The sequence below is a fragment of the Bufo gargarizans genome, chromosome 1 (assembly GCF_014858855.1).
Source record: "Bufo gargarizans isolate SCDJY-AF-19 chromosome 1, ASM1485885v1, whole genome shotgun sequence".
Taxonomy (NCBI): Eukaryota; Metazoa; Chordata; class Amphibia; order Anura; family Bufonidae; genus Bufo; species Bufo gargarizans.
In genome coordinates, this window is record NC_058080.1 from 360,976,576 (window position 1) to 361,002,363 (window position 25,788).

General features: G+C 41.4%; 1 protein-coding gene across 1 annotated transcript in view; it reads right to left on the reverse strand.

Moving 5' to 3' along the window:
* APC2 (APC regulator of WNT signaling pathway 2) overlaps window positions 1-25,788 on the reverse strand; it is a 146,648-nt gene that overhangs the window by 29,975 nt on the left and 90,885 nt on the right. Inside the window, exons 4-6 of the mRNA XM_044278966.1 lie at window positions 17,724-17,904; window positions 16,132-16,240; window positions 15,871-15,984 (exon numbers count right to left, since the gene is read on the reverse strand). Of these exons, the coding sequence (XP_044134901.1) occupies window positions 15,871-15,984; window positions 16,132-16,240; window positions 17,724-17,904 (404 nt within the window). The remainder of the gene's footprint in view (window positions 1-15,870; window positions 15,985-16,131; window positions 16,241-17,723; window positions 17,905-25,788) is intronic.

Here is a 25,788-nt window from a genome sequence, read left to right on the forward strand (position 1 = left end):
GTTGCACCTTCCTCTTTATGATGTGCCAAATGTTCTCTATAGGTGAAAGATCTGGACTGCAGACTGGCCATTTCAGTACCCGGATCCTTCTCCTACGCAGCCATGATGTTGTGATTGATGCAGAATATGGTCTGGCATTATCTTGTTAAAAAAATGCAGGGTCTTCCCTGAAAGAGATGACGTCTGGATGGGAGCATATGTTGTTCTAGAACCTGAATATATTTTTCTGCATTGATGGTGCCTTTCCAGACATGCAAGCTGCCCATGCCACACGCACTCATGCAACCCCTTACTATCAGAGATGCAGGCTTCTGAACTGAGCGTTGATAACAACTTGGGTTGTCCTTGTCCTCTTTGGTCCGGATGACATGGCGTCCCAGATTTCCAAGAAGAACTTTGAATCGTGACTCGTCTGACCACAGAACAGTCTTCCATTTTGCCACACTCCATTTTAAATGATCCCTGGCCCAGTGAAAACGCCTGAGCTTGTGGATCTTGCTTAGAAATGGCTTCTTCTTTGCACTGTAGAGTTTCAGCTGGCAACGGCGGATGGCACGGTGGATTGTGCTCACTGACAATGGTTTCTGGAAGTATTCCTGAGCCCATTCTGTGATTTCCTTTACAGTAGCATTCCTGTTTGTGGTGCAGTGTCGTTTAAGGGCCCGGAGATCACAGGCATCCAGTATGGTTTTACGGCCTTGACCCTTATGCACAAAGATTGTTCCAGATTCTCAGAATCTTCGGATGATGTTATGCACAGTTGATGATGATAGATGCAAAGTCTGTGCAATTTTTCGCTGGGTAACACCTTTCTGATATTGCTCCACTATCTTTCTGCGCAACATTGTGGGAATTGGTGATCCTCTACCCATCTTGGCTTCTGAGAGACACTGCCACTCTGAGAAGCTTTTTTTATACCCAATCATGTTGCCAATTGACCTAATTAGTGTTAATTGGTCTTCCAGCTCTTAGTTATGCTCAAATTTACTTTTTCCAGCCTCTTATTGCTACTTGTCCCAACTTTTTTGGGATTTGTTGACACCATGAAAATTTTGAATCAACGTATTTTTCCTTTAAAATTATATATTTACTCGGATTAAACGTTTGATCTGTCATCTACGTTCTATTACAAATAAGATATTGACATTTGCCATCTCCACATCATTGCATTCAGTTTTTATTCACAATTTGTTTAGTGTCCCAACTTTTTGGGAATCCGGCTTGTAGAATATAGGTATCTGCTAGGAAACCACTGCTAAGAACAGGCAACAAGCAGTAGAGACTTGTTTGGGCTAAAGAACATTAGACATTAGACCAGTGGAAATCTGTGCTTTGGTCTGATGAGTCCAAATTTGAGATCTTTGGTTCCAACCACCGTGTCTTTGTGCGACGCAGAAAAGGTGAACGGATGGACTCTACATGCCTGGTTCCCACCGTGAAGAATGGAGGAGGAGGTGTGATGTTGTGGGGTGCTTTGCTGGTGACACTGTTGGGGATTTATTTATAATTGAAGGCATACTGAACCAGCATGGCTAGCACAGCATCTTGCAGCGGCATGCTATTCCATCCGGTTTGCGTTTAGTTGGACCATCATTTATGTTTCAACAGGACAATGACCCCAAACACACCTCCAGGCTGTGTAAGGGCTATTTGACCATGAAGGAGAGTGATGGGGTGCTGCGCCAGATGACCTGGTCTCCACAGTGACCGGACCTGAACCCAATCGAGATGGTTTGGGGTGAGCTGGAACGCAGAGTGAAGGCAAAAGGGCCAACAAGTGCTAAGCATCTCTGGGAACTCCTTCAAGACTGTTGGAAGACCATTTCAGGTGACTACCTCTTGAAGCTCATCAAGAGAATGCCAAGAGTGTGCAAAGCAGTAATCAAAGCAAAACGTGGCTACTTTGAAGAACCTAGAATATTACATATTTTCAGTTGTTTCACACTTTTTTGTTATGTATATAACTCCACATGTGTTAATTCATAGTTTTGATGCCTTCAGTGTGAATCTACAATTTTCATAGTCATGAAAATAAAGAAAACTCTTTGAATGAGAAGATGTGTCCAAACTTTTGGTCTGTACTGTATACAGATATATAAATAAAAAATATATAAAGCTATAAATATACAAAATATAAATAAAATATCTATGTTATCTATTATCTATTTATCTATCTAGCTATCAAAAATATAAAATATACAGATATAAATCTAAAAATATATAAAACTATAAATCTATATAAATATAGAAAATATAAATCTAAAAAATAAAATATCTATTTATCTAGCTAGCTAGCTAGCAAAAATATTAAATATACAGATATTAATATAAAAATATATAAAACTATTAATCTATATAAATATACAAAATATAAATCTAAAAAATAAGATAATAGATAAAATAGATATTATTTTATTTATTTATATTTTGTATATTTATATAGATTTATAGTTTCATATATTTTTACATTAATATCTGTATATTTTATATTTTTGATAGCTAGATAGATATATAGATAGATAATAGATAAAATAGATATTATTTATCTATCTAGCTATCAAAAATATTAAATATACAGATATTAATATAAAAATATATAAAACCATAAATCTATATAAATATACAAAATATAAAAAATAAAATAATATCTAGCTATCAAAAATATAAAATGTACAGATATAAATATAAAAATATATAAAACTATAAGTATACAAAATATAAATATAAAAAATAAAATATCTATTTTATCTATTATCTATTTTATCTATATGTTATCTATCAAAAATATAAAATACTATTTATCTATCTATCCAACTATCTATCTATCGAGCCATCTATCTAGCTATTTTATCTATTATCTATTTTATCTATCTTCAAATATCTATCTATCTAGCTATGTGTTTAGCTATCTATTTTCAAATATATATCTAGCTATCTATCTATTGAGTCATCTATCTATCTATCTATTTTTATCTATTATCTATTTTATCTATTTATATGTTATCTATCTATCAAAAATATAAGACTTTGGAAAAATGAGGATGCAGCACACTGTGGAATGCGGGTGCAAGTCAGGCCAGTATGGACCGGCACCTGGGTCCAATGTAGTAAAGAAGAAAGAAGGCCAGCAGCACAACAAAAGTTTCAAAATAAGCGTGTGGTTTATTCACCCAGAGTCAGCAGCGACGTTTCAACAGCTTGTTGCTTGAAAAAGACAGCAACAAGCTGTAGAAACATCGCTGCTGACTCTGGGTGAATAAACCACATGCTTCTTTTGAAACTTTTGGTGTGCTGCTGGCCTTCTTTCTTCTTTATCAAAAATATAAACTACTATCTATCTATCTATCTATCTATAAAAGAAAAAGAGGCAGCACTCCAGGGATAGTGATGAAAAAAGTGGATGGTTTATTGACCCATCTAGCAGCAACGTTTCAGCTCTCTCTATGGAGCCTTTACCCATCTATCTATCTATTGTATCTATTTTTATATACTATCGTATTTATATCTAATATCTATTTTATCCATCTGTTATCTATCTATCCATCTATCTATCTTGGCATGTCTTGCCGTTGGCATAATAAAACAACATCATTGTGTGTAACTATCTGTATCACAAAACAGTATTTATCAAACTTTATAAAACACTTACCTGGTTCTTTGCATATATAGATAGTCAGAAAAATAAATAAAAATCCATAAATATAAGATCATTCAGGAGCTGAAAAAAGGTATAGTCACACCAGCACCAAGCTGTGCTATCTATCTAGCAATTTGTACAATCACATACCAAGTCTAGAAGCCCTGGTATAAACAGCCCAACCCCGCACTGTTTGGACACATGTTACGATGCGTCAAAAAGCACGCGGTGATAGTCAGAATGCCGTATGAGCAGCTTCTAGTGTCAAATGAAAGTATTGCTTTAATTAACACAGTTATGTGGCCTGTTTTATAACCATGCTGGTATTGGTCAGCTGTTCATTCAGTAGACCGGCTATTGCTGTTTTGCTTTTGACACATCCTGCCATATGTTCTCGCAGTGTGTTGGGGGTGGTCTGACTCACAGCATATCTATCTATCTATCGAGCTGTTTGTCATATTTCCTATCTCTGTATACACTGCCCATCATAAATGGTAAGCTTTACTGAATCTTTACCCATAAAACTATATATCAATCTGTTTAGCTCTTTCAGCTCTATTACATGATGACATAGATTGTCTCTCATTTTTATGGTGATCGGTCCCTTAAATAAGTCAACATCAGAATCAATGTGTCGGTTTATCTTTGTATAACTAGACCATGTTACGGCGTGAACCATATTTCTTAAGAGTTTAACATCTATTCTTCTCTTAATGTAGAAGAGCTGTTTCTTAGTCATTTCGCCTCCGGCAATCATAGTCATGTTTTAATCAGGGAAGATACTTTTTGGTAGATTAAGCAAAATCTGTGTGTGCGTGTAAACCTATTGCAATATATTAATAAATATATATATATGAGAAGGTAAAAATGTGATACCATAGCATTTGCAAATGCAGATATAGATTAATTTAGCAACTAGAGGTCATCTAAAATAAATTAAGGGAAATAGCGCCCTGCTTCTGATATTACCTGGAACTCTCTTTAAACGGGTAACACGAGTTAATGTTATGTTACAGTTTTGTTGTTAGAATAGGATATCGGGTATCTTACAAGGATACTAACTGTCACGCTATTTCGGTCCGATAATAATACAATTGAAACCCGAACATACTTTAAACAAGTTGACACAAATACCGTAGTTATTTAGTAGTAAAAAGCGACACTGCTTGTCAAACTAAAATATACAGATATAAATATATAAAACTATATATTTATATAGATTTATAGTTTATATTTTTATATTTATGTCTGTATATTTTTGATAGATAAATAATTAAATCAGCGGTATTTAAGGGTGTTTTGGGGCGGGTGACAGGGCGGGGTTGTGGGCAGAGTTGTGGGTGGAAAGGGGCGTATCCACCTGTCACTTTTAATTAAATGGGCGGTATTTAGGCGTGGTTTGGGGCACCTGTCACTTTTAGTTTGATGAGCAGTGTTGCTTCTTACTACTAGCATGAACATGGCCTTTGGTGAAACTCCCATAATATGGGATTTTCTTATTGAAATGTGTATAGTGAAAATTCCTCTCTAATACAAATACTTTCCATCCATCCTAAGCTGTAATTTCACAAACGTCCACTTGTGGCAGCAAAGTATTATTTTTTGGTAAGGTGTGACCAAGCTACTGTATCTCCCGTTGTATAAGGCTGCTATAACTGTTGTGTACGTGATGATTCATAGTTACTGTGACAAGTTTAAAAGGTCTCTTTATGTACACTTATGCACAAAATGCTATTAATCACTGATAACACCTCCTTCCTGTACAGATGCTATTCACAGAAGGTAGAAAAAGCTGAGATATAGATATATAAATTACAAGTTTTACTAAATCTTATCCAACAAAACTATACATCAATCCGCTTAGCTTTTCCTGGTCTACAATGTGGTACTGTCGGAATGCATTGCATTTTTGGTGACATGTCCTCTTTAATGCTATTAGTTCATCTACTGTTGTAGAAGAGATCAATCACAGATTACTTCTATCAGAAGGAATTATCTAGCAGTGAAATGTACATTCCTGTTAGCAGAGAGCAGTGCATTACGTGCAATAGTTGTGCAACCACTGTGCCAAAAAACTGGTTTGACGTTGGGGTAGTCCTGAGGGTATTATCCCAGCAGTCTCCTGGTTTTTACCCTTTAACCCTTATACAGGGATCTGGACTTCGCAACAGGGGAGCAGGGTTGCCAACCCTCCAGCAATTTCTGGACAGTCCGTAAAAAGAGGTGACCTTTTCCTGTGTCTGTGAAAAAAATAGACGTGTCCGTGATTTTTTTAGACTGGTGGTACTTGACTAGATTAATTTAGTGGTAATTACCATAATTTTACAGCTGACAATAAATGCTGGTAACAAGTTCTTATCAGTATACTGAGCTATAGACATGTATTACATATAACTTTTATCATTCATTATGGTTTTTCAATTTGTCCATAATATTTTTTGGTTGTCCGTGAATTTGGGATAACCTGTCCAGAAAAACAAAAAATTATGGTTGGAAACCCTGCAGGGGAGTCACCAGACTGCTTTCTCTTGGAATAGTCCCAGTGTAGTTGGCAGCTGACACCCAGAGGTCAGAGACGCCAGTGCAATACAGAACCAGGTAGAGAATTGGCTGGCAGATTATATGAAAGACCAAGACAACCACAGACTGCACAAGACAAGGTCGGGCACACAGAATACATACAAATCCATGGAACAGACACTGGGGATGGCAAACTGAACTTAGGTCAGAATTCAGACACAGAACATGCAGACAGAATCTGAACAGATACAAACAGAACTTGGAGAAACCAGACAGACAGAACTTGTTCCACCAGCAGGGGCAGGACACACAACTCAAAATATATAACAGAGTAAATTAGCACATAAGACAAACAGGTGCACACACAGAGCCAGGAAAAGTTAACCCTAGCAGTGCTGAATTGAGATACAAAGCACAATAGCACCAATTCACACCCACATGAAACTGACACCAGGAGGCACGGAACAGTGGCAAACATGAACTGCCATTGAACACAATGGCCCATAATCAAACCCATAATAAGCCAATACTTGTGCACACGGAACAACGGCAACAAGTGAAACTCCACTGTAACAGTGCAAGACCAAGTAAGACACAAGTGTATTGTATTACGGGGGCACATCATCTGGCATATGTGTTAGGGCACAGCTGTTGCTGTTAATACTATGTAGTCAATTTTATGTGATTATTTAATGTTAACAGGGTTGTCCAGAGGGATAAAATTTTAAGTAAGTGCTCAGAATGGTGAAAAAATGCTTACCAGGTTCCTTCTGATCTCTACTTCTTGGTCTGAGCTCAACACACAGGAAATGGCAGGAATGATCACTCAGCTAGTCAGTGGCTGAAGTGCATCACCAGTGTGACTAGTGATCGACTGAGCAGCCATCTCAAGCTATTTCCTGTGTGTCATGCCTGGTCCAAGGTGGAGATGAATCGTGTCCAGGTAAGCATCGAACAGATTCAGTGGGGGATTGTTGAAGGTGAGTGTAATGGAAAGCTGAGTGTATGGCAATGGCCACAAAAGGTTTACTTTCTGGAGTAGAAGACAGAAAACCTTTTGCATGCTTGACCATGTGGACAGTAAAAAGTATTCAATGTGATTTTTTATTTTTATTTTTTAAAGCCTGAGGAGCGTGCTTTCTACACCTGTGCAACAAAATCGTGCAGCGTGCCACACAAAAAATGTGCACTAGGTACGGTCCATCGCAGGCCCTCTTCCAAAGAAGAAGGGCCCCCCATAAACCTTTCTCGGTCCTTCCTGGCCAGAAGGCTCCTGCAAGGGACCGAGACAAAACAGGTAATCCCCAGCCAAAGACGGGGGTACAAACTGGCAACCCTCAGCCAAAGCCGAGGGTACGCCCCTCATCTTTTCTGGGCCGAAGCCGAGCAAAGAGAGGTGAGTGCAAATCTGCCATCACTCAGTGGGCTCCCACCCGCAGTGAGTTCCGGCACCCCAGTGTCACCACTCCTGGGGCACTTCTGCACCTCAGGCTTTCAAGCATCTCCGCCCCTGGCTTAGATCCAGCAGAGGCCTTGGTCATCTAGCAAGGGTATCTTTAAACCTAAGCCATACACCCTAGGCTTGCTGTGTGGTTCTCTGCTCTACATCCTGTCAGGGCTCTGTCCACCAGGAATCTAAGAATAGATACTACACTTGATCTCAGCCAAAAGGCTGAGAAGCCAAGCCTGGATACACATATCTTAAAAGAACAGCAAATTGACATTTATGCACAATTTGCTATTTATTATTCAAGGTCCCTCCATGCCCTATTGTCCAGTAGTAACCCATGCTTTTGACTAATAAATTACTGGGAGGTTCTGAAACCTGAACCAAAGGTGGAGGTCTACAACATTTTTGACAAAATTAGGGTTCATAGTTTCTGGGGACCAGTCAAGACTGCAATATGAATGCATTAACCATTTGCTCTGCCTACCCTCAAGGCACAGAAGACTTATGTTAGGTGTCCTGTTATTTTCTCCCTTTGAGGTGGGTGGAATGACTTGTCTCTTCACATTTGGCTATGTTTCTGTGGGTGAAATAAAGGTTAAACCTTCTGGCGCACATTGCCTGTCATTTGGTCCTTGTGTGTTATCTTCACAGCAGGATTTCAGGTGACATAGGCTATTTTCTTTCTACTGTACTGATATGGCTTCAGTGAGGTTTAACTCCTGCACCCTGTCGAAAACTAAGACTTGATATTCAGGAATAATTTAATAATGTACACAGAATCGTCTTCTAGGTCTTCTGTTGCATCTATCTCTTAAACTAGAAGCAATATTTAACTTTATGCTTTCCAGATTTGCTGTAATTGCTTATTCCCAAAGCTCAAAATAACCTGAGTGCACAGGCTTCAGCTAAGTGGCTGTTTATGAAAATTTAATGATAGTTACCATCAAGTAAGTATCCAGCTTTTAGTGGACTATACGTTTCTTTTTAATTCTCCTGTTATATATGGGATGTTTTATGTTTTCTACCTCTATTAAGCTCATTAGCTGCAGGGTTGTTACACTATCACATGCGCACAACTTTGACTAAGTAACGTACCTAGAGAAATTCCAAATGAATTTACTGTCTGCCATCATATCTCTAGGCATATACCATATTTTTCGCCATATAAGATGAACCACCTAGGTTTTAGAGGGGGACGATAAGAAAAAATGTTTCATTACACCTCAGGTCAGACCACCAACACGACCCCCAATGTTAATCAGACCTCAGCTGACAGCCCCAATCAGACCCCCAATGTTAATAAGACCTCAATACAGACCCCCAATCAGACCTCAGCTCAGACCCCAATGTAAATGACCCCCAATCAGACCTCAGATAAGAGCTCCTTGACTCTCATCACCCCATGCCTCTCATTAGCCCCCAATATCAGCCCTTATGCCTCTCATTAGCCCCCATATCAGCCCCTATGCCTCATTAGCCCCCATTATCAGCCCCTATGCCTCATTAGCCCCCATTATGCCTCTCATTAGCCCCCATTATGCCTCTCATTAGCCCCCATCAACCATTATGCCCCCAGTAGCCATTATGCCTCTTATTAGCCCCCATCAGCTATTATGCCCCCAGCAGCTTTATGTTTTATAAAATAAAAAACACTTACCTCTCCTGCTCCTGGACGCCGCTGTTCCTCACCGCCCGCGCTCTGTCTTCCTCCTCCTCCATTTGCTGCGCTGTGAACTGGCGCGCACAGTGTAAGGTCACAGTGCGCCTTCACGCTGTGCGCAGCACTATACAGTCGACAGCCGAGGACCAGGAAGCGGTGAGTACAGATCTTTCACCGCTTCCCGATCCTCTGGTACTAATAAGCGCTTCCATAATGGAAGTGCTTCATTAGTATTTGCCCCATAAGATGCAGGGGCATTTTCCCCCCACTTTTAGGGGGAAAAATGCATCTTATGGGGCAAAAAATTCGATAAGTACATACAGTCCACCTAGTATTCGGTAGGGTACTTTCAATGGAGGCAGACCACGCAACTGCTATGGGGGAAGGGCGTTTGGTGCAGAATTCCTTCTCTTCCCAAAGTGAAAACATTATATTTTCATGCAGCCACCACTAAGGAGAGTTTGGTGCAAACAGATTATTATGGTTTACAGCCATTTTTGTAATACAAGGGATGCAGGAGATTTATCAATATATTTATGCCAGTTTTCTGGCACAAAATACATAGAGAAATAAGGTGCTCGGAAAAAGCACCATTTTAATGAAGCATCTGTTCCACGTTTTCTGACAGAAGTGGGATACATTGGCTGAGAGGCCATGTATGACTTTTTAATTGCAATTTTTTTTTCTTAAACATTCTTCTGCTTCATAAAAAAAAAAAATGGGATCAAGTAAAAATCAGGACTTCGTGGATTATTTATTTTAATTTACTGTATATTACTATATTTCTTAACACCTGCCAATATTTTTAGTGATAATTAATGATTGATATATATATATATATATACAATATATATATATACACTCACCTAAAGAATTATTAGGAACACCATGCTAATACGGTGTTGGACCCCCTTTTGCCTTCAGAAATGCTCAGGTAGCCTGTGGCATCTAAACGATGGCCAATTGGCACTAAGGAGCCTAAAGTGTGCCCAGAAAACATCCCCCACACCATTACACTACCACCACCAGCCTGCACAGTGGTAACAAGGCATGATGGATACATGTTCTCATTCTGTTTACGCCAAATTGGGACTCTACCATTTGAATGTCTCAACAGAAATCGAGACTCATCAGACCAGGCAACATTTTTCCAGTCTTCAACAGTCCAATTTTGGTGAGCTTGTGCGAATTGTAGCCTCTTTTTCCTATTTTTAGTGGAGATGAGTGGTACCCGGTGGGGTCTTCTGCTGTTGTAGCCCATCCGCCTCAAGGTTGTGCATGTTGTGGCTTCACAAATGCTTTGCTACATACCTCGGTTGTAACGAGTGGTTATTCCAGTCAATGTTGCTCTTCTATCAGCTTGAATCAGTCGGCCCATTCTCCTCTGACCTCTAGCATCAACAAGGCATTTTCACCCACAGGACTGCCGCATACTGGATGTTTTTCCCTTTTCACACCATTCTTTGTAAACCCTAGAAATGGTTGTGCGTGAAAATCCCAGTAACTGAGCAGATTGTGAAATATTCAGACCGGCCCGTCTGGCACCAACAACCATGCCACGCTCAAAATTGCTTAAATCACCTTTCTTTCTCATTCTGACATTCAGTTTGGAGTTCAGGAGATTGTCTTGACCAGGACCACAACCCTACATGCATTGAAGCAACTGCCATGTGATTGATTGACTAGATAATCACATTAATGAGAAATAGAACAGGTGTTCCTAATAATTCTTTAGGTGAGTGTATGTATATATATATATATATATATATATATATATATATATAGTTTATTACTTGCTTTACATTTCATTAAAAAAATTTGATAAATAAATTAAAATAAATAATCCAGGGGAACATATTCTTCACTTGATCAACAAAATGTAAAGTCATCAGAAATCTGGGGTGTTGCGTCTTGCATTCTACATTGCCTGGGAGTGACTGATGCACGCATACTGTGAAACTGGGGGAGGGCAGGGGGTCAATACTAAGTTATGCTGTGGGGCTCTAGGAGATCTGTGTATGCTCCTGCAAGTATTAGGGCTCATTTATGCTCAGCACCACATCTGTGTAGTATGGAGCTGTGATACAGCACCCACTGCATTATTTGGGACCATACTGTGCCTCCGATTGTCTCCAATTTCCCAGAGAGACATAAGTTACTGCATCAGATTCTGTATTACGGGGTATTCTCTGCTGTACAGAGGCCCCATACAGTGGCAAACAAATTACCTACGACGCCATACTCTGCGCATGTTTTAGGCACATGGCTTCTGAATCCAATCACAGTATGTGAGTTATAAAACGTTCATTTATAATAAAGAGTTCGTTATGGGTAAGAATCATATTCGTATTCTTTAACCAATTGAGGGCTAGCGCTGTACATGTCCAACAAAAGATGTCTTTATAAAGATGTGGGTGCTGTAGTCGTGACCGGCGATAAGCCACGGCACTTGTGACCACAGCATCTTAGGTGGCTTTCCCTGGAAGCTCTGTGCTCCCGGTGGCTGAATGGTTTCTCCACATGCTGATTGGGGGAGCCGTTCATTGTCAGCGTCAGCCTGGGTCTGTGTAAAGAAACACATGCTATTGCAGTTGTAGTTCATATGGAACGCATCTGCAGTGAGATGCAATAGCTTCTTATAGTGACCTAGTGTGTCATAAATAAATAAAAAAGTAAAAAAAATAATATATATATATATAAATTAAAATCACCCCTTGCCCAAACTATTAAAATATAAATGTAGAGTGAACACCGTAGCAGAACAAGAATTAAAATGGATGATTTGCCATTTTTTCATCGCTCCACCTCCCAAAAAATTGAATAAAAAGTGATCAAAAGTCATACACACTACAAAATGGTATCAGTGAAAGCTACAGATCACTCGCAAAAGATCAGTTTATATAAAAAAAACTGGAGTAAAAATTCTTAACATTTATATTAAGCAAATAGTGTCCAATATTTGATAGATTTGGCACAAATTCTGGCAATATTCCCCACTGAGTCCTGCAAACTCTCGTAAAATCCAGCTCAGCTGATGTTCTACCAATAGCTTCATTTACTACTTTAGGTTAATTTAGCAATTTTAGGGCCACAAATCAATTATCATGTCCATTAAGTCCTACAGGTCACCATGATTCATCGTTTAAAGGTTTCATTGCCATTCATCCCTTCAAATCAACCTGTCAGGCTAGAGCTGCTTTAACATATACACTAATGGCACAGAAATTGTAGTACTCCATTATGATAGCACTGCATCGTACAGTGCATTCAATCTCCTTTGTGTCCACTGTCATTACCTTGCCTGATGCTAAATTCTAACTAGACTCACCTTTACCTGGGGCAAAATTCCACTTTCTACCCTAGCTTTGTATCTAAAAACACTGGGCATGGAAAAGTGCCTTCTTAATGCCCCCTCAAGCTGCATTCCTGGCCTGATGATGTAACCCTTAGGCCTAGTTCACACGACCGTATGGCTTTTATTGTTTTTTGCGGTCCGTTTTTCACTGATCCGTTGTTCCGTTTTTGAGTTCCGTTGTGTTTCCGTTTCCTTTCCGTTCCGTTTTTCTGTATGCCATGTACAGTATACAGTAATTACAAAATTTGGGCTGGCCCTAACATTTTCAATAGATGGTTCAGAAAAAACGGAACGGAAACGGAAGACATATACGGATGCATTTCCGTATGTGTTCATTTTTTTTTGCGGACCCATTGACTTGAATGGAGCCACGACCCATGATTTACAGCCAAATATAGGACAAGCTCTATCTTTAAACGGAACGGAAAAATGGAAATACGGAAAAAGAATGCATACGGAACACATTCCGTTTTTTTTGCGGAACCATTGAAATGAATGATTTCGTATACGGACCGTATACGGAACACAAAAAAAACGGCCCGTACACTCGCAAAAAAAAAAACGTTTGTGTGAACTAGGCCTTATGCTTGAATAGTACAACACTGGCAGGGATCCTAAGTGGTCCAATGCCATACAATTATGGTGATCTTCAAGACACTATGCTTGAACCACTACAAGCTACCATTGCAACTGCAGATTTAAATCAACTTGCTACAGTATTTTCTTCTACTGTACAAAGTTTCCACTCTAAGCAACACACTACCATAGGTAGCTATTTCAGCAGCAATATAACATTTTCTTTTAAGCACTCAAAAGAGTTAAATGGGCAACTGCTAAAATGTAATATTATGGGTGTCCACCCATTTAGCATTATTGCCCATCTGCCCAGGATACAGTCCTCCCACAAGGAAAACGGTGTCTAGCAGTTTGCTATTGCTGCTCTAAAATAGCACACAGCCTATTTCATAATTCGGTGCTGTTAGAACATCTCAAAATGCACATTTCTGAAAATGTGTGTAGACAATTATAAGACAGACATTTTGAATGGGAGCTGGAAAACAAGGCGTTTGCTGTAGTCACAGAAACATTGTGCCATGAGTCTGAATGTGCAACGGGTGACATCTGCCATGCGTCACACATTGTGCGAATTTGGTAGTTGTTTATGGCATTCACAGCATTATAAATAAGGTTTCATCACCATTATATATTTCCGTAGTTCTCCACTGTTAAAGAAGAAGAACAATTGAAATAACAGAAGTGCCCGAACTGACATGAGCGGATCTGAACAGACTCCAGGGACCAGTTTCTGTTTGGGTTCTAGTCTAAACATTTTATGGAAATGAAACATAATGAACATCAGCTTTGCTTTCGGATTACTGACTATGTCCCTCCTCTTAGAGGAGGTGGGAACAGATCCAATGTTCTATTATATAGAGAATTACTGTAGATACACAAGCTTGATACATTGAAACCACATGGACTTAATGTAGATTTCAAAATGAGTGTGTTATTGTGAACGCTTGCCCTTGACCCTGTTGTTCTGTTCACATAGCTCTTGCGCATGAATAGTTATACAAGTCAGTCTTGTACGATTATGGATTATATTTTTTCTAATATGTTTTTCTTTTCTCTCTTTAATATATATTTTTTGTTTCTTTTTTCTAGTGGTTCATTTGTATGTGCGAGATCGGGTGACCGACTCGACGTGAAAACCTTTTCTTGTTTATTATTATTATTTTTATTTTTTAATGCTGCTCATGTTGTCTGACTGGCATATTGTACAGTTGTTTTTTTATTTATCCCTTTTATATTTTTGTTTCCCCCATATATATATATTTTTTTCATGCAGTTACAATGCGCCTTATTAGAGCACAGTATTGGGTGGTTTTAGATGGAGCGATTTGTGAGCCTGTCTGCTGTTTCTGCTGATTGATCTCACTACTATTTCCTCTTGAGCAGGGATCTGTCCGTCGCGGTGGTGATGGCCACCTCCTATGCTCCCACCTAGCTGTGGGCACCATTTTGGTGCTCGTATGCTTTTACTTACATACCATTAAATATGGCTTTGTTATACAGGAGAACCCTGTTACCCATAGGATAGGATATACATCTTGATGGGTTAAATAATCTATTTGTATCTGCCATTATGCGGCCCATACATTGAATGGAGTCCAGGCACATAGTGCGCATGCGCTACCTGCGCTGTGCCTTTTGCCCTGCTTTAATATGGACGGCTTGTGTATCACATGACGAGTGCGCAGTGACTGACATGCGCACTACTCGTTATCACGCTCCTGTGGTCCTATGCGTCTCTTGCCCTTCCTGGATGACAATTGACATGTGCAGTATTAGAAGTGGAACGTCACAAATGGCGTGTTTATATTATAGTTGCCGATCTGGTGGGTCTCCCCTCTCTGCTAACTAATGATACCTATTTATATTGATTTATGACACATGTGTGGGTCATTTGCTTCACTAATATGAATTTATTAATTTTATGTATATTACACTATGCACTTTATATCATCCTGCTCTGACAATCATGTATGGCAATCAATTTCTAGAATCATGTTCACATATGGATATTCTGCACTATATATGCATTTATTTTTTGTATGATTACTTATTAATTGCTAATCTGATGCACATGCACTTTTTGTATAAATATGTTGTATCCACTACCACTTGTTGCTTGAGAAAGGCTCCAGTTTAGAGCCGAAATGCCGCGCTTCCAGCATGGGTGAATAAACACCTCTGTTCTATTTTTTATATATGAATGCAAATATAATGCATTAAAGAACTCCCACCATTTACCATGAATGTCTGCTCTGTCACCTTGTCCCCACTGATCAGATATTTACTGAATGATGCATCCATTTTGTGATGGTAACACTCCTTCAAGGTCATAAATAGCTTTTGTTCATGGTACTGACATTTGGCACAATGACTTCTTGATTGGTCCAGGCAGATCTGGCCATGGTAGGTGTACTGTGTCCCCTCAGGAATAAAAAGCAACAGCTACTTTGATATCATTTGTACACAGAGCAGTGGTCATCAGGGACGTAATTAAAGGCCACATAAACTATTACAAGTGAAACTTGGTAGTTGGCGCCTGTTACATATTTTACACTGGAGTCCAGGAGCCTTAAGTTAAGATTTTGGTGGTTGTCGCAACTTATAGCCTCCTCCCTTCAATGGCTGTTACGTCAAAGCTGAGGCTCTCATAATTTTACTTCTCAGCTTCCTACCTGAGCTCTTTGCACCATTTCATCTGCTGTACCAAATCTTTCTTCCAACACACAACTTAAGTGCTCTGACTCAAACTCCAACTGTTGCCGGATAAGGTCGATCTGCATGGAGAACTGCAAGAAAACAAATGATGACCAGAAGAAAAAACAAAGGTATGAAATCAATGAAAATTATGGACATATGAACAGAGCACTCAAAGAAGAAATAACTATAAATTGTGCAAATTAATTGTGATGCTACTGTGTCTCAGAGCATCTTACCGTTTCAACCTGGGGCAGCTCCTCCAAGCGCTTGGACAGACTTTGAAGCTGGGAGTAATACCATAGCTTCTCTTTTTCTTCCTTGTCAATCTCTGCCAGCAACAGAGCTCTGGAAATATACATATTTTATATCAAATCTGATATCACAACTGCTTTTCTAATGATTGCTAACTGATACTTGAATAACAATGTATCTGAATCCTCAGTGCTCCGTTACCTAATATTTGTATAATACATTGGTGGACTCTACTCACAACCTAGCCACATAGAATAGCCCTAATAGTAGACATAGGATTCCTTCACAATTTTTTGTACTGCTAAAAAAAAATGCCTTAGAAACCAATTGCAATATTTTCCATACCGCATGCGACTTTTATTTTGTTTGACTTTTAGTATCTAAAACACCAGAGGGGTAGGGGGGGTTGCCTGGGGAACCCAAATTGAAAAAAGTATTTTCTTTACATCAATAAACTTCTTCCCCCATTCTTGAATTTAATGCCCAACACTCATTAATATTTGTTAATTCTAAATTTGGTAAACATATATATTTTTTGAAATTCTGGTGATTTTTGTTTAAATTTTCCATCCACTTCTATACTGGCCACTGAGTCTAATAATATGTCGAGATTTCCACTTCTGTACAGGTAACTTTTCAGTAGCCATCTCATTATCATAACATGCAAAATTACAATGACAGATATCACTTTCGTATAGATAACACAGAATTTAACGTTCAATATTAATATCATAGCATATCTTCTCCTTCCTAATCTATGTACAGGTCACAAAGCATGCCTAGAAAACAGTCCAGCAAAGTCAATGAGGTAATCTCCCGTTGTCTGCTGTGTCCCATAGCCCATGTGGCTACTTTCAAAGAACATTTTTCATATCTACATGATAATTGTCATTTGCTGAAGTGAGAAAATCCCTTTAAAGGGAACCTGTCACCGGAATTTTGTGTATAGAGCTGAGGACATGGGTTGCTAGATGGCCGCTAGCACATCCGCAATACCCAGTCCCCATATCTCTGTGTGCTTTTATTGTGTAAAAAAAAAAGATTTGATACATATGCAAATTATCCTGAGATGAATCCTGTCCCCGAGATGAGTCCAGCATGAAGGAGCCCAGCACTGCCCCGCATCCTCAGAATCTCCTCCTTGCTCCCCGACGTCAAAAAGCTAGAGCGCTGTAATCTCGCGATGCGCGAACTAGCTCATGCACAGTTCGTTCCCTGAGGCTGACGCAAGCACAGGGAAGGAACACTATGATGACACTGCGCATGCGCTAGCTTGCGCATCGTGAGATTATGGCGCTCTAGAGATTCTGAGGATGCTGGGAGGTGCTGGGCTCCTTCACGCTGGACTCATCTCAGGGACAGGCACTCATCTCAGGTTAATTTGTATACGTATCAAATGTTTTTTTTACACAATAAAAGCACATAGAGCTATGACGGCTGGGTATTGCGGATGTGCTAGCGGCCATCTAGCAACCCATGTCCTCAGCTCTATACACAAAATCCCGGTGACAGGTTCCCTAAGTCTTTCTGTTGGGAAGCTTTTGTATCAGGTATATCTCACGAATCGTATCCTCACCTTTCATTGTCTAGTTCAGCCTTCAGATACCCACTGGACCTACTTTCTGCTCTTCCTTTCTTCTGAGAACCATTTGTAGATGAAGTTCCAGAAGACCGACCCAAGACAACAGAGAGATCAGGAGGACCAATCCCTGAAGATGCATGTTGATTATATATACCAGGAATATCACCTTGGAGAGCTGAAAAAGAGTGGAGCTTAGTTGTTATAAATTATAGGCAACTTCTCAGAGAGGATGGTCAGAGGAGAATTATTTTTTAAAGTGTACATGTTATACATTTGTTTTGCATTTATGAATAGTACATGCGAATATATGAAAATTTGTCAACTGATCTTATCAGGTAAAATTGATATTTTTTTTTGCAATCCAATAGCCTGTTGTCCTTTCCACATACAAAGCATCTTAGTTCCCCCAGGGCAGACTGGGCCAATGCCTTCCTCACTGCCACTGGCTGGGGACATAATGGTCTGATGCTCTCAACGTTAACACTGGAAGCATCAGGTACTTATGTATCTTGGCTGGTGGCCACAGATGCTCTCCTAAATTCAATAGAGTTGAATTCTGATGTGGGACATGGTAGTTGATGATTCGGTGCCCTGCTGTTAACCCTTATAGGATACAGGCTACTATATGAGACAGTGTAGAAATGGCCGAGGGACACAGGCATCTAAGGCTGTAGGCTGCAAAAGGCCGGTGGCATGCACCAGAAATGGCAACCTGTAACAGCACTCGGGTATTTTATTTTGGCCACTTGGGGAGCATACTGCCAGGGGCAATTCAGAAGTCATTACTAGCAGCATTCCAGGCAGCATGCTGAAGATAGTGTTGGCTTGGTGCTGTGGCCTTTATCTCATCTCCTAAGCCCCCTACTCCATCTTAATTAGGAAATCTGGAGGAGGACCTGAATGTGGTAGCTATTAATGGCCACCACAGAGGGACAGCTTCTGGGGCAAGATATTGTGCACTGTGGTATTTGGTTCTACTGGGGGGATATTTTGAGCTGTACTATGGTATTGTGGACTCCACCTACTTGTATCAGCTTTGCATACTTGTGTTACCCCTCCATCTTTTAATTTGGATTTGCCTACAACATGGGTCCCCAGTCTGCCACTGTAGTCCCCCCTAATATCTGTCAGTTAAGGGCCCAATGAGGGGAAGAGGAGTGATGAAGCAGCAGGGGGTTGGTATCCAATGGGCTCAGAAAACACAGCACAACTAGTTCATTACTCCAGCTCAATAGCAGAGGGAAGGAAAAGAGACCCCAAATTAGACACAATATTAGGCCTTAATAAAATGGTAGGCATTCGTACCTCCAATAGAAGCAGACTACATCACCTCTGTAAGAGGGGACCGCTGTTCTGCCATCATTGCAACTTCAGTTTTACTGATTACTAGTGTTGGGCGAGCATGCTTGGCCGAACACCATTTTCACTTTGCTCGAGTCCCCTCTCCGCACGTTTGTTGGCTGCTATGCAGCCAATAAACATGCGGGCAAGTACTGTCACTCACTGTAATGCCGTAGCCATGTTGGTTACTGGCATTACAGTGATTGGCTGGCCGGAACCCAATGACACGTGGTTCGGCTCAGTCTTAGTCAGGGAGAGCTGCAGCAGAAGGTACAGATAGTGTAGGGACAGGAATTATTTAGTGTTGAAAGGTGTTAGAGACCCAAAAGTACTTTTAAGGACTATTGTTTTATCTGGATGCAATATATATTATTAGCGCAACCTGCGCTAAAATGCGTGCAATTGTTTGGCCGCTGCTTACATTGACACAACCTCTGCTACATCTGTTGTGTTACATTAGTGCATCCTAAATAACTGTGACATTCGGCGCAATTGTTTTGCCGCTGGTGAAAACGACATTACCTGCGCTACATCTCCTGTATAACGTTTGCGCATCCTAAATATCTGTGACATTCAGTGTAATTGTTTCTTAGCCGCTGGTGACAGCAACATTACCTGCACTACATCTCTTGTAAAACGTTTGCGCATCCTAAATATCTGTGACATTCAGTCAAATTCTTTCGCCACTGGTGACAGCGACATTACCTGCGCTACATCTCCTGTATAACGTTTGCGCATGCTAAATATCTGTGACATTCAGTCAAATTATTTCGCTGCTGGTGACAGCGACATTACCTTCGCTGCATCTCCTCTATAACGTTTGCGCATCCTAAATATCTGTGAAAGTCTGTCTAATATTTTCGCCGCTGGTGACAGCAACATTACCTGCGCTACATCTCTTGTATAACGTTTGCGCATCCTAAATATCTGACATTCATTCAAATTCTTTCGCCACTGGTGACAGCGACATTACCTGCGCTACATCTCCTGTATAACATTTGCGCTTTCCAAATATTTGTGACAATCAGTCAAATTTTTTCACCGCTGGTGACAGCGACATTACCTGCGCTACATCTCCTGTATAACGTTTGCGCATCCTAAATATCTGTGAAATTCAGTCAAATTTTTTCGCTGCTGGTGACAGCGACATTACCTGCGCTGCATCTCCTCTATAACGTTTGCGTATCCTAAATATCTGTGAAAGTCTGTCTAATATTTTCGCCGCTGGTGACAGCGACATTGCCTGTGCTACATGTTTTGTATAACGTTTGCGCATCCTAAATATCTGTGACATTCAGTCAAATTTTTTCGCTGCTGGTGACGGCGACATTACCTGTGCTACATCTCCTGCATAACGTTTGCACATCCTAAATATCTGTGACATTCAGTCAAATTTTTTTGCTGCTGGTGACAGCGACATTACCTGCGCTACATCTCCTGTATAACGTTTGCGCATCTTTAATATCTGTGACATTCAGTCTAATTTTTTCACTACAAGTGACAGCGACATTACCTGTGCTACATCTCCTGTATAACTTTTTCACATCCTAAATATCTGTGACATTCAGTCTACATTTTTCGCTTCTTGTGAAAGTGACAATACCTGCGCTACATCTGCTGTATAACGTTTACGCATCTTTAATATCTGTGACATTTAGTCAAATTTTTGCTGGTGACACTGCCGGTGACACTGACACTGACTGCTGGTGACACTGACATTACCTTCACTACCTCTCCTGTATGACGTTTGCGCATCATAAATATCTATGACATTCAGTCAAATTTTTTCCCTACTGGTGACCGACATTACCTGTGCTACAACTCCTGTATAACGTTTGTGCATCCTAAATATCTGTGACATTCAGTCTTATTTTTTCACTGCTGGTGACAGCGACATTATGTGCGCTACATCTCCTGTATAACGTTTGCACATCCTAAATATCTGTGACATTCAGTCTAATTTAATTGCGCATACACTTACAAAGCCTGCACTACTGTACATGTGACATACTTGCAAGCATATATACCATTTAATATGCTCAAGGCGAGCAGTAAGGGACGGGGAAGTGGCTGTGCTGCTGATGGTGCATGCAGAGGCCGTGAGCCTGGGCGCAGTGAAACTATGCCTGCTGCCAGAGCACAAGAAACACATTCATCCATGATACCTAGCTTCATGTCCCAGTTTGCAGGGCAGCGCAGGACACCACTCTCAAAGTCACACCAGTGCGACCAGGTGATTGGTTGGATTGCAGCAGATAATGCTTCCAATCAGTTAAGCACCACTGTATCTTCCACAAAGTCCAGTCTCAGTAGCCAAGAGTCTGGTCAACAGAATCCTCAACCTGATACTCCTTCCTCCCACCATGGAGAGTCTTGGCAAACAAATGATCCCACACTCGGATATTCCGAGAAGCTCTTTTCAGCACCATTCCTTGATTTGGGCCTCTCGCCAAGCCCGCTTAAAAAGGGACATACAGAGATATTGCGCACTGATTCCCAAACTCTTGAGCATCCACAGTCAGAAGAAGATGATGGTGGGGAACGGCAATTAGTGTTTCACGAGGTGGATGATGATGATGAGACACAGTTGCCAATAAGTCAACGGCAATTAGTGTCTCAAGAGGTTGATGATGAGGATGAGACACAGTTGTCAATAAGTGAGGTTCTTGTTAGGTCAACAAGTCAGGAGAATGACCAGGGTGAGGAAGTGAAAGAGGAGGTGGTGGACAATGAAATCACTGACCCAACCTGGAAAGGTGGCAAGCTGAGCGAGGACAGCAGTACAGAGGGGGAGGTATCCGCAGCACCGCAACATGCTGGAACAGGCAGTGGGGTGGCAAAAGGGAGAAGGTGGGCCAAACCAAACAGGCCCACAACCGTTCCCCTGAGCACCCCCTTGCGGCAATCTTCCTTACCATGGGGTAGGTGTTCCGCAGTCTGGTGCTTTTTTGAGGAAAGTGTGGACGATAAAAAAATAGTCATTTGCAACCTGTGCTGTACCAAAATGAGCAGGGGCGTGAACACTAGCAACCTCACCACCACCAGCATGATCCGCCACATGGCATCAAAGCACCCTTATAGGTGGGCCTGAACGCATGGGTCCACAATCAGTGTCTGCGGGTTACACCACTGCCTTCTCTTCCCCTGTGTTACGTGCTGGCCAATCCCCTGTCCAAGACACAGGCCCAGATGCCTCCCGCCCTGCACCTGGACCTTCGCAAGCACCATCAGCTAGCACATCCACTTCTGTGTCCCAGCGCAGCGTACAGATGTCCATACCCCAGGCCTTTGAACGAAAGCGCAAATACCCAGCCACCCGCCCACAGGCCATAGCACTAAATGCACACCTTTCCAAATTGCTGGCCCAGGAAATTTGGCCATTTATGCTTGAGACTTTAACACAGCCTGATGGCGGCAGCCGTCACTTGTTACTTATTCCCCAGGCACCACTATTTTTCCCGGTGTGCCGTCCCCGCCTTACAGCAGCATGTGTCCCATAACTTCACCTGTGCCCTGACCAACGCAGTTATTAGGAAGGTCCACTTAATCACTGACACATGGAAAAGTGCTTTTGGCCAAGGATGCTACATTTCCCTGACGGCACACTGGGTGAACGTTGTGGAGGCAGGGAGCGAGTCCTACCCAAGCATTGCGGGCCCTACTTCTATCAGTATTTCCGCCACCACCTACATTAGTGGCTGCAACCCCCCCCCCCCCCTTCTCCTCCACCACCTGCACTTCAGAATTTTCATCTTGCAGCACCAGTCAGCCATCAGTCAGTAGCTGGAAGCAGTGTAACACTGCAGTAGGGAAGCGGCAACAGGCCAAGCTGAAACTAATTTTCTTAGGTGACAAACAGCACACCGCCGCAGAGCTGTGGCAGGGTATAAGGGACCAGACTTATGGCTCTCACCACTCAACCTACAACCAGACATGGTTGTGTCTGATAATGGCTGTAACTTGGTGGTGGCTTTGGAGCTCGGCAAGCTCACACACATACCATGCCTAGCCCACGTGTTCAACTTAGTGGTTCAGCGGTTTCTCAAAACAAACCCCAATTTTCCTGAGCTACTGGTGAAGGTGCGCCTCATGTGTGCCCATTTCCGTAAGTCATGGCAGTGCTGCAGCAGCACTGGAACTCCACGTTCCACATGTTGGCCAGGCTTTCTGAGCAGCAGAGGGCAGTAGTGGAATACCAGTTGCAACATGGTCGTCGCCTTTCCAGTCAGCTTCCGCTCTTCACAAGCGATGAGTGGGCATGGATGTCTGACATCTGGGAGGTTTTACGCAACTTTGAGGAATCAACACAGATGGTGAGCGGCAATGCCGCTATTATCAGCGTAACCATCCCACTTCTGTGTCTACTGAAACGCTCGCTTCTCACAATTAAGGCGGACGCTTTGCATGTGGAAGAGGTGGAAATGGGGGAAGACAGTACACAGGGTGATAGCCAGACCACCCTCCATTCGTCTTCTCAGCGCGAATTGGATGATGATTATGAGGTGTATAAGAGAACCTCGTGGCACTGCACTTTCTTGCATATAGAAAAATAGAAACTCCCGCAATTTTGCAAAGTAGTGAGTTTTTATTGGAAAGTGCGGCTATACAAGATGAGGAGGAGCTGGTTTATTCCATCTATTCAGCATGGATGCGCCAAAGAGGAGGAAGAGGATGAGGACTTTATGTTATGCTGCCTTTCCCGTGAGCGTTTTGTCAGAGCGAGTATTTAGTGCTGCTGGGGGCATAATAACTGATAAGCGCACCCGCCTGTCAACTGAAAATGCTGACAGGTTGACTCTTATCAAAATTAAAAAGGCCTGGATTGCCCCTGACATCTCTACTCCACCAGAGGAAAGCGGCCGAACATAAAGGCACTTTAAATGTGGCTTTTAAGGTGTATTGAATACACTGTATTCCCATGCACCCTTTCCACAACAAAAAAGGGTATATGGTTCAATCTTCCTTTTCTCGTCGTCCTTCTCCTCCATCATATCAACATGCTTATTAGGCTGCCCTCGCTCCTAATGTTTTAGAGGGTCAGCTAAGCAGCAGACCATCACCCCTAATGATTTAGAGTGCCACCAGCAGGCCCTCGCCTATAATGTTTTAGATGCTCAGATCAGCAGCAGGCACTCACTCGCCCCTGATGTTTTAGAGGGTCAGATCAGCAGCAGGCACTCACCCTCATCAGCGACTTAAAAAGATTAAAATAGACAAATCGGCAGGACCGGGTGGCATACACCCCCGTATCCTAAGGGAATTAAGTAATGTCATAGCCAGACCCTTATTTCTGATATTTGCGGACTCTATACTGACAGGGAATGTCCCACAGGATTGGCGCATAGCAAATGTGATACCAATATTCAAAAAGGGTCCAAAATCAGAGCCTGGAAACTATAGGCCGGTAAGTTTAACATCTGTTGTGGGTAAACAGTTTAAGGGGTTTTCTGAGAGATGCTATGTTAGAGCATCTTAACGGAAATAAGCAAATAACGCCATATCAGCATGGCTTCGTGAGGGATCGGTCATGCCAAACTAATTTAATCAGTTTCTATGAGGAGGTAAGTTCTAGACTTGACAGCGGCGAATCAATGGATGTCGTATATCTGGACTTCTCCAAAGCATTTGACACTGTACCACAAAAAAGGTTAGTATATAAATTGAGAATGCTCGGACTGGGAGAAAACATCTGTATGTGGGTAAGTAACTGGCTCAATGATAGAAAACAGAGGGTGGTTATTAACGGTACACACTCAGATTGGGTCACTGTCACTAGTGGGGTACCTCAGGGGTCAGTATTGGGCCCTATTCTCTTCAATATATTTATTAATGATCTTGTAGAAGGCTTGCATAGTAAAGTATCAATTTTCGCAGATGACACTAAACTGTGTAAAGTAATTTACACTGATGAGGACAGTATACTACTACAGAGGGATCTGGATAGACTGGAGGCTTGGGCAGATAAGTGGCAGATGAGGTTTAACACTGACAAATGTAAAGTTATGCACATAGGAAGGAATAATGCAAGTCACCCGTACATACTAAATGATAAAACACTCGGTAACACTGACATAGAAAAGGGATCTAGGAATTTTAATAAACAGCAAACTAAGCTGCAAAAACCAGTGTCAGGCAGCTGCTGCCAAGGCCAATAAGATAATGGGTTGTATCAAAAGGGGCATAGATGCCCGTGATGAGAACATAGTCCTACCACTTTACAAATCACTAATCAGACCACACATGGAGTACTGTGTACATTTCTGGGCTCCAGTGAACAAGGCAGACATAGCAGAGCTGGAGAGGGTCCAGAGGAGGGCATCTAAAGTAATAACTGGAATGGGGCAACTACAGTACCCTGAAAGATTATCAACATTAGGGTTATTCACTTTAGAAAAAAGACGACTGAGGGGAGATCTAATTAATATGTATAAATATATCAGGGGTCAGTACAGAGATCTCTCCCATCATCTATTTATCCCCAGGACGGTGACTGTGACGAGGGGACATCCTCTGCGTCTGGGGGAAAGAAGATTTGTACACAAACATAGAAGAGGATTCTTTACGGTAAGAGCAGTGAGACTATGGAACTCTCTGCCTGAGGAGGTGGTGATGGTGAGTACAATAAGGAATTCAAGAGGGGCCTGGATGTATTTCTGGAGCTGTAATAATATTACAGGCTATAGTTACTAGAGAGGGGTCGTTGATCCAGGGAGTTATT